General features: G+C 39.7%; 2 protein-coding genes across 2 annotated transcripts; both read right to left on the minus strand.

Annotated features, from left to right (window-relative positions):
- Positions 1 to 3,267: 3,267 nt before the first annotated feature.
- LOC114479828 (zinc finger protein 235-like) lies at positions 3,268 to 4,795 on the minus strand. The gene has a single exon (XM_028473728.1). It carries the CDS (start codon positions 4,559 to 4,561, stop codon positions 3,305 to 3,307), a length of 1,257 nt encoding a protein of 418 aa, XP_028329529.1. The 5' UTR covers positions 4,562 to 4,795; the 3' UTR covers positions 3,268 to 3,304.
- Positions 4,796 to 7,453: 2,658 nt separating this feature from the next.
- On the minus strand, positions 7,454 to 9,188 carry LOC114479835 (zinc finger protein 233-like). The gene has a single exon (XM_028473741.1). It carries the CDS (start codon positions 8,903 to 8,905, stop codon positions 7,652 to 7,654), a length of 1,254 nt encoding a protein of 417 aa, XP_028329542.1. The 5' UTR covers positions 8,906 to 9,188; the 3' UTR covers positions 7,454 to 7,651.
- Positions 9,189 to 10,760: the final 1,572 nt, after the last annotated feature.

The following is a 10,760-nucleotide window of genomic DNA, read 5'->3' on the forward strand; positions in this document are numbered from 1 at the left end:
CTCTGCTCCTCCATCACCATCTGGTACGCTGCAGCTACGGCCAAGGACAAGGCCAGACTGCAGCGTATCATCCACTCTGCAGAGAAGGTCATCGGCTGCAATCTGCCCTCCCTCCAGGACCTGTACGCCTCCAGGATTTTGAGGCGTGCAGGAAAGATTGTGGCCGACCCCTCCCACCCCGGTCATAAACTGTTTCAATCTCTCCCTTCTGGTAGGAGGTTTCGGTCCATCAGGACCAGAACCTCCAGACACAAAAACAGCTTCTTTCCCTCTGCCACCATCCACATGAACACACCCCAAGTCCCCCACTGAACCCCCCCCCCCCCACCCGATCACCACCTCCACCAGCTTGATACCTGCTGCACTGTATATATATATTTATATTTATCCTATTTATCCTTTATTCTCTATCTATCCTTTATTTATCCCTCATCCTTTATATTTATCATTATTATTATTATTATTATTGTTGCTGGGTTGTTCTTTGTTGTGTTGTTTTTATTTCTTTTATTTCTTTTTGTTGCTTGTTTTTGTGCACCAACCACCAAGTCAAATTCCTTGTACTGTCCTCAAAACTGTACATGGCAAATAAAACATTTCTGATTCTGATTCTGATTCTGATTTGAGAAGTGAAATAAAGTTTATTCGATTTACAGAAAGTGTGCTAGAATTATTTAAACAGAATTAGGCATGTGCATAAGTTTAGGCACCCTTGCATCTTATTGATTTTAATACTCTTAGCACTAATTATTGGAACTCAAAATTGTTTTGGTAACCTCAGTGATCCTTGATCTTAGGGTCTGGATTCTGGTGGGAGATATTTTGGACCATTCTTCTCTGCAGATCATCTCTAGTTCAGTCAGGTTTGATGGTTTCCGAGCATGGACCGCCCGTTTTAAAGCACACCATACATTTTCAATAATATTCAGGTCTGGGGACTGAGACGGCCATTCCAGGATGTTGTACTTGTTCCTCTGCATGAATGCCTTAGTAGATTTTGAGCAGTGTTTAGGATCATTGTCTTGTTGAAAGATCCAGCCCCGGCGCAACTTCAACTTTGCCACTGATTCCTGGACATTGTTCTCCAGAATCTGCTGATATTGAGAGGAATCCATGCGCCCCTCAACTTTAACAAGATTCCCAGTGCCTGCACTGGACACACAGCCCCACAGCATGATGGAACCACCACCAAACTTTATTGTAGGTAGCAAGTGCTTTTCTTGGAATGCTGTGTTCTTTTTCCGCCATGCATAACGCCCCTGGTTATGTCCAAATAACTCTATTTTAGTTTCATCAGTCCACAGCACCTTGTTCCAAAATGAAGCTGGCTTGTCCAAATGTGCTTTAGCATACCTCAAGCGACCCCGTTTGTGGCGTGTGCAGAGAAAAGGCTTTTTCCGCATTACTCTTCCATACAGCATCTCCTTGTGTAAAGTGCGCTGAATAGTGGAACGATGCACAGTGACACCATCTGCAGCAAGCTGATGTTGTAGGTCTTTGGAGCTGGTCTGCGGGTTGACTGTGACTGTTCTCACCATCCTGCGCCGCTGCCTTTCGGAGATCTTTCTTGGTCTTCCACTTCGGGCCTTAACTAGAACTGTGCCTGTGGTCTTCCAATTCCTCACAATGTTCCTCACAGTTGAAACTGAAAGCTTAAATCGCTGGGATAGCTTTTTGTATCCCTCCCCTAAACCATGATGTTGAATTATCTTTGTTTTCAGGTCATTTGAGAGGTGTTTTGAGGCTCCCATGTTGCCACTAATCAGAGAAGATGCAAAGAGGAAACACCTAGAATTTTCCTACTTAAATACCCTGACTCATGATTGGATTCACCTGTGTATGGAGATCAAGGATCACTGAGGTTACCAAAACAATTTTGAGTTCCAATAATTAGTGCTAAGAGTATTAAAATCAATAAGATGCAAGGGTGCCTAAACTTGTGCACATGCCTAATTCTGTTTAAATAATTCTAGCACACTTTCTGTAAATCGAATAAACTTTATTTCACTTCTCAAATATCACTGTGTTTGTTTCCTATATGATAAATTTAACTGGAATTTGTTATCCAAACAACCAATTATTTATTAAGGAAAATCATGAACATTTACAAGGGTGCCCAAACTTTTGCATACCACTGTATATATACTGTATATGTGTGTGTGTGTGTGTGTGTATTAGGGTTGGGCGATATGGACCAAAATGCATATCTTAATGTTGTTTCTCAAATTGGCAATATACAATATACTGGTAAATGTTGATATACATATATATATATATATATATATATATATATTAATTCAAATAAAGTCTGACTAGAAAGACAATTCGGGGTTAACTTTCCTGATGCAAAATGCCACACAGGCTAAAATAACGTTACAGTGCTTTAAGATTAGTAAAAAAAAAAAAAAACTGAAAACTTATGCGTGTCACAAACATGGACAACTAGAGGACGCAAAAGTAAATGCACAAAATAACAGCAAAAAAATACACACAATTACTACAAAACACAAATTAACAGAGAAATATGCAAAAGAACAACATAAATAGTTAATAGGACAACAAAATATACAAAAGGAGAAATGAATACAAAAAACTAAAACTAAAAAAAATACACAAAAAACCCCTACCAAAACATACAAACGAAGAAATGCACAAAAGACCAACAAAAAGACATTGGCCAACAATAAACACAAAAAGAGTCAAACATGTATTCACAAACAGCTGCACAATATGTGCCACTTTTGGCTTTTTCTCCTATTAGGGACAGCACGTGTGAGTGAGTATGGTAGTGTGGATGGATTAGGGAAAGCCCGGCAAGGTCTGGATTAGGAATTTACAATGAAAAAATAAATGCAGATTCAATACATATATGTGTTGGTGCAATTTGTGAAAAAAAAACCAAAAAAACAAATATAGATATATATTATATTATATTATACTATAAAGAGCAAACGTTTCAATGTAACTCAGATGAGGCTTTAATGATAAAATATAAAACAAAAATATTTACAGTTATGCTTACAGAAAACTATCACAAAAAAGAAATCAACTATAAATACAAAGTGCCCAACTCTAAAACTGCCAAAATCTGTTATATTGACTCAGTGAAATAACTAACTTTGACAATTATCTAAACTTTAAACTTCAACTATACCTAAACCTATGTAGCTAAAACAAACTATGAACAACTAATAGGTAAATGCTTACTACACACATCACATTTGAAAGTATTTTCTTATGAGTGGACTCTCTTATGGATTTTCAGTTCATACTTTTTTTTAGGAAAAAAAAAACATTTTCTTTGTCAAACATCACATACGAATGGTTTCTCATTTTTGTGCATTCTCACATGTGACTGCAGGTGAGGCTTTCGAGTGAAACATTTACTACAAACATCACATTTGAATGGTCTCTCTCCTGTGTGGATTCTCATGTGTGATTTAAGGTTGACCTTATAGTTAAAACATTTAAAACAAACATCACATTTAAATGGTTTCTCTTCTGTGTGGATTCTCATGTGTGACTGCAGGTGAGGCTTTCCAACAAAACGTTTACTACAAACATCACATTTGAATGGTTTCTCTCCTGTGTGGATTCTCATGTGTAGCTGCAGATTACACTTTCGATTAAAATAATTACTACAAACATCACATTTAAATTGTTTCTTTCCCGTGTGGACTCCCATGTGTGACTGCAGGTGATCATTTTGAATAAAACATTTTCCACAAACATCACATGTGAATGGTTTCTCTCCTGTGTGGATTCTCATGTGTCGCTTAAGGTTGACCTTGTAGTTAAAACATTTCCTACAAACATCACATTCAAAGGGTTTCTCTCCAGTGTGGATTCTCATGTGTGACTGCAGGTGATCCTTTTGAATAAAACATTTACTACAAACATCACATTGAAATGTTTTCTCTCCTGTGTGAATTTTCATGTGTCGCTTAAGGCTGACCTTAAAGGTAAAACATTTCCTACAAACATCACATTCAAAGTGTTCCTCTTCAGTGTCGATCAGTGATGCTTTCTTACCACCCACACATTCAGATGACATTTCAGAATTTTTCCTGGTGGAGTCAAAGTCAGCTTCAGTTTCAGACTCTGACAGAGGTTTCTGCCAACAGCCTCCATCATCATCATCATCATCATCATCGCTACTATATTCAGTCTGAGTCGAGTCTGTTTCTGTTCCATCAGGACCTTGCAATACTAAACTGCTTGGATCTGGGTTCTGGGCTGCTTCTGGTTCTTTGCTGTTAATTCCCACAGTTTGTCTTTTCATGAATTCATTTAAACTGCAGGTCGAAGGTTCCTCCTTCATGTTCATTTCTGTTATATGTCTCCAGTGTAGCTGGGAGGTCTGAGGCTTCTCCTCTTCATCTTCACATTTAACAGGACAAACAGCACTGTTTGTCTCCTGCTGCACACAAAGCTGCTTTTCCTCCTGACCTTCACTGATCATCTCTGGTTCCTCCTTTATGTGGAGAACCTCTGGGAGCAGCTGCTCCACATTGTTCCTCTCACTCTCAGACAGTGGTGATAAGGCTTTGAACTGCTCCATTTCCTCCCCTTTTTCTATCCTGTAGCGTCTCGGTGGTGCTAGCTCCTCTGCTAGCTCGGTTAGCACTCTGCTCCAGCCTCTCTGTGTCTCTGTAACTCCGTCTTCTGACACTGTTCTGTGCTCTCTTTCTTTCTCCTGACTCCGTTTGTAGGCTGAATATTAATAACATTCACTTATAAGATTTACAAAGATACTTCTTGTTTTCCTCTGCTTTCTTCTTCTTCTTTGGTAATTTATGGCGGTTGACATCCTGAAAGTTGTATTACCGCCACCCACTGGATCATAAATGAACCACAACTAAGAGGACCAAATAATAATAATAATAATAATAATAATAATAATAATATAAGATAAAATTAAAAAACTAAAATAAATAATCCCCCCATTAGACTCCTGGAAATCCACCACAGACATGTAGTGAATCTCCAACAGTCCAACAAGGCTCTACATCTTCCCTCTACTAGCTTTGCAATTCCAATTATTACTCCTCGCGTTGTGTTATTTTCTCTAATCACAAACCATCCTTCCACACACACTCTTTATTTTCATTGCCTTCTCTTTTTGTTCTTTCGTTTTACAAACAACTAGCAAACTACCATCTCTCACAAACCTAGCCATCTCAATCTCTCCCACTTTACTTTTTAACTCTTTAGTTAACACAAATAGACTCAGTCCAACACCCTCTCTCTATCCTTCTCACCACTGCTTTCTTCTAAATCCCATTTATTCTTTATCCCTGCTGTGCTGTCATTTCTTCCTCGGTTGCTATTTCCTCTTTTCCTTTTCCCTACTTAAGATCATTGATCTATTATTGCTTCCTCTTCCTCTTGCGATTCAAGCTCTGATATGGACACCGCCTTCTCATTCCCAACTAATGCCCATCCCGCTTTTTTCCCCTCTTCACAGATCTGAATCCACTCAGGTGCAGACACTATGCCGTCCGCCAATGCCCCTCCCAAACCTCACGGATCCAGAAACCCCTAAAACCCTGGGGCAGCTCTGCCTCTGAAGCTGACGCCATCCTGCTACGCTTCTTCTTTTGGATTTTTATGGCGGTTGACATCCTGAAAGTTGTATTACCACACCCACTGGATTATGAGTGAACCATAAGAGTGCTTTCACACATATAATCTGGTGGACTCGGTGCAGTTCAGACGCTGAATCTGTTGCATTTTAATTTGGTCCGGTCCTCTTTCACACATTCTATTTGCCATGCGCACCATACTTTCTGAACATCACACAGGTCGGTTGCCTATTGGACAGAACACTTCAACCTCCAAAGATTTCTGTCAGAAAAATTCATTTTCCAAAGGAAATCCTGAACTGTTTGCGTGACTGCTTTGTGCTACTGCCCAGTCAATGACAGTTGCACCTATATATGGCCCCTCTTCCTATATTTTCCAAAGGAAATCCTAAAACAAATCCTGCAGAAACATCATCAATAATAATTCAAAATAACCCATAATCACACAATCCCACAACCTGCGCTAATGGGCTACATAAACAGCTGATGCCACTCCACCTCCCACCGGTCAGCGCTCAGAGCCGTCATGTCACCGGTAACTTACCGGTAAGGATGTATAATGTGTGAAGATGTGATAATGTCTGAGCAGGTGAAACATAGAGCAGTCAGGTGTGCAGCCATCACTAACAATGTGAACAGTTTGAGGAAGAGAGAGAAGTGAAACAAATGATGTGGGAGTAATACAGAAGGGAGTGAGGAAATGTTTGTGATGTGTTTGTTTGTGTGCTGACAAAGCGACTCTGAAAATGGATAGATGGATGGATGGACATTTGTGTGTGTGCTGCCTGCTGGAGAGCCGGGTTGTGAGTGAGTGCGTGTGCCTGCTGCCTCGACGACAGTGTGTTTGATTGCTGTGTGCCGCCGCTGTCCTGTCTCTGATTGAGTTGCTCCATTACATTTGTGCTTCAATGTTAAGTCCTGTATTTGGTCCTGGTTTGCTTTCTCACGTGATTAAAAACCACAACATGCTTCACTTGAAGCGAAACCAAGACCGACATTTTACAGAGGACCAGAGTTTGCTTGTTTGCTCCGCACCAGACTTTGAGTGAGCTTTCACATATCGCAAAAAGACCAGAGTATCCAAGGAAGCGAAGCATGGTGCGGATCAAAGACGTATGTGTGAAAGCACCCTAACTTGAAAAAAAAATTAAAATAACTAACGTAAATAATCTCCCCCCACTCCTGGAAATCCACTGCAGACATGCAATGAATCCCCAGGAGTCCAACCGGGCTCTACATCTTCCCTCCATTATCTTTGCTGTCACTCTCCAACATAGTTTTCACTTGCTCCTATGATAGCTCCTTCATATTCAAGAATTTCTCTGCCCCTTTCACGATTATTCTGCTACTCTTTCTTTTTTCTTCTTCTGGGTTTAATAGCAATTGACATCATTGAAAGTTGCATTACCACCACCCCCTGGTTAACATGTAGGCCCTGGGCTACTAACCCTTTCAAAGCTGTTGTCCTGCTGCTGAATTTATTTTTCTACTGCCAGGTTTTAGAAAGCCATGGTGGGACTAATGTACCGGGAAACAGCCTGGACACACGTGTAGACCACTGGACACGTTTCAAATAGATCCCAAGATGTCTACAAGTTAATAACTACTTCACTTACTAGTATTTACTAAGAAATGTTAAATACAAATTCATTAAATGTATGTTTTTGTGCTATCTGTGAAAAAAATAAAACTACAGAAGTGTAAATTATTTAATGAACAGTAAACTTTTTTTAATGCAACACAGATTAGACTTTGTTTAAAGAAAACACAAAAATATTTACAGTTGTACTTACAGTAAAGAAGAACACAAAAAAGGACTGTAAATACAAAGTGGCCAACTCTAAAACTGTCAAAATCCATTATGTTAACTTACTGAAAGAACTAACTTAGAAAACTCTAAGTAACTCCATTTCAAACCGTAACTATACCTATGTAGCTAAAAAAAACTATGAACAACTATTTAGAAAATGTTTACTACACATCACATTTGAAAGTCGTTTCTCATGCGTGGATTCTCTTATGGACCTTCAGTTCAGACTTGTTAGAAACTTTTTCTTTGTCAAACATTATATTTGAATGTTTTTTTCTCCTGTGTGGATTCTCATGTGTGACTGCAGGTGCTGCTTCTGAATAAAACATTTACTACAAACTTCACATTTGAATGGTTTCTCTCCTGTGTGGATTCTCACGTGTGCATTAAGGTGATGCTTTAAAATAAAACATTTACTACAAACATCACATTTAAATGGTTTCTGTCCTGTGTGGATTCTCATGTGTTCCTGCAGGGAAGCCTTACGGGTAAAACATTTCCTACAAACATCACATTTGAATGGTTTTTCTCCAGTGTGGATTCTCATGTGTCGCTTAAGGTCTACCTTATAGTAAAAATGTTTACTGCAAACATCACATTTGAATGGTTTCTCTCCAGTGTGGATTCTCATGTGTCGCTTAAGGTCTACCTTATTGTTAAAATATTTACTACAAACATCACATTTAAACGGTTTCTCTCCTGTGTGGATTCTCATGTGTGACTTAAGATGATGCTTCTCAATAAAACCTTTACTACAAACATCACATTTGAATCGTTTCTCTCCTGTGTGGATTCTCATGTGTACCTGCAGAGAACCCTTACGGGTGAAACATTTACGACAAACATCACATTTGAATGGTTTCTCTCCCGTGTGGATTCTCAGTTTTGAAGCCACACTGAGTGATGCTTTCTTACCACCCACACAATCAGATGTCATTTTTACCTGAATCTTGTTCTTTGAACAAATCTGTTGAAATGAACTAGTCCGTGTTTTTGAATCTTTACATCCAATTTCACCATTTTTCCTGGTGGAGTCAAAATCAGCTTCAGTTTCAGACTCTGACAGAGGTTTCTGCCAACAGCCTTCATCATCATCATCATCACTACTATATTCAGTCTGAGTCGAGTCTGTTTCTGTTCCATCAGGACCTTGCAGTACTAAACTGCTTGGATCTGGGTCCTGGGCTGCTTCTGGTTCTTTGCTGTTAATTCCCACAGTTTGTCTTTTCATGAATTCATTTAAACTGCAGGTTGAAGGTTCCTCCTTCATGTTCGTTTCTGTTATATGTCTCCAGTGTAGCTGGGAGGTCTGAGGCTTCTCCTCTTCATCTTCACATTTAACAGGACAAACAGCACTGTTTGTCTCCTGCTGCACACAAAGCTGCTTTTCCTCCTGACCTTCACTGATCATCTCTGGTTCCTCCTTTATGTGGAGAACCTCTGGGAGCAGCTGCTCCACATTGTTCCTCTCACTCTCAGACAGTGGTGATATGGCTTTGAACTGCTCCATTTCCTCCCCTTTTTCTATCCTGTAGCGTCTCGGTGGTGCTAGCTCCTCTGCTAGCTCGGTTAGCACTCTGCTCCAGCCTCTCTGTGTCTCTGTAACTCCGTCTTCTGACACCGTTCTGTGCTCTCTTTCTTTCCAGTGGAGCTTTAAGGCTCTATTGTAATGTGGCCTGACTCCGTCTGTAGGCTGGATATTAATATTATTCCCTTTTAGACTCACATAGAGGCACTTCCTGTTTTCCGTCGCTCTTTCTTCTTCTCTTGCTCTAATTCAGCAGTCTTCTTCTTCTTCTTTTGGGTTTTATGGTGGTTGACATCATTGAATATGGTTCATTATAGAACAGTTAGTTAAGACCAAGTATTTTGATTGGACAAGACATATTCTGTGAGTGCTTTGAGTAACAACAGCACTGGGACTTTTTACAAACACAATCACTCTGCTGTGCAGGTGTTTTAATAACCATTAATCAACTTTCACTTAGGAAATGTTTATTTGTTGCCTGGCAACAGCCATGTCTCCCTTCCAATTGTTGACCTATTTGTTTTGGCAGAGTTAAATAAATGATTTAATGAACAAATGAAATCATAATCTTGTTGCTAAATACTTTTGACTAATAAAAATGCGCTTGAACTGCTGTATAATAGTAATATAACACTCGAGGTTGTGCTTTTGTGTTGTTTGTTGTCTTTTCTTTTTCACCTGTGTGTTTGGAGTGTGTGTCTTTGACCTTTTCTACGTTTTTGACATTTTTTAGAAAAATAAATAAATCAATTTAAATTAGAGAGAAAATGTTCACATTGGTTTCAGCGTGAATCACGTGACATCCACAGACGCAGTTGGTGACGTCATCAAAATAATGTACACATCATTTTCGAAAAAAAGGAAATAGAAGGAAGCGCCGCTGCGTTCGAAAGGAGCTTCAAAGCAGATATAAAGAGACTCGACTCAGGCAAAGACCAAACATTTACTGTCAACACCAACAAATCGTAAGCAATAATGGCACTTAATACCAAGAGACTCAAGCGCACATGGGCTGAGCAGGATGGTCTGCAGCTGGACCCCTCTGAAAGCGGCCCGTCTGTGAGTTCTGCACATGCAGTGACAGAGACTGCTCAAGAGAAGCTCTGGAAACAACGTTGCATCATGCTGAACAACCAGGTGGATCAACTAAAAGCACTCAATGGAATTCTGGAGGAAAGGTATAACATGGCAAAGGCAATGATGCAGGAGCTGATAGAGAGGCACGTGCATGCATCAAAAGAGACCCAGGGGTTAGAAACACACAAAAAAGCAAAGAGGAAAGTTCATCATGATTATTATTCTGAAAGGATTTGTGAACTAGAAAATGAGAAAGAAGGCCTGCACCGGCAAATGATGGAGGAACTGGAGGAGAAGGATAACTATGCTTCAACGATGATCTATAGCCTCCAGATGCACATCAGTGAGCTGACTGAAGAACGTAACAGGTACATGATGATGGCTCACAACTGCTGTGCTGAGCTGGCTTTTTTATATGATCAGACAAGTGCAGCAGACCTCGATCACAAAGAGAAACCCTTTTGATGCAGTGGAAAACTCCTAACAGCATGTCAAGAATAGTGACTCTGACAAACCAAAACAAGTACATGAGATGGAAGTAGAACTCGAGAAGAATAAAGAAGAGAACAGCAGACGACCTTCAGAACGAGATGCATATGCCAACCAGTTGAATGTGTTCTATTCATACTGCTCCAAATTCCAATAATTAAAAAAGGAAAAAAAGTTTACCTCTCTTTTCATGTGAATGTAGTATCTACATGTGAGACTAGAAATCAAGTCTGAACATGCACAATCATGCACTTGAAAATGTTGATTCCAA

Source organism: Gouania willdenowi, chromosome 3 (genome assembly GCF_900634775.1).
Source record: "Gouania willdenowi chromosome 3, fGouWil2.1, whole genome shotgun sequence".
Classification (NCBI taxonomy): domain Eukaryota; kingdom Metazoa; phylum Chordata; class Actinopteri; order Blenniiformes; family Gobiesocidae; genus Gouania; species Gouania willdenowi.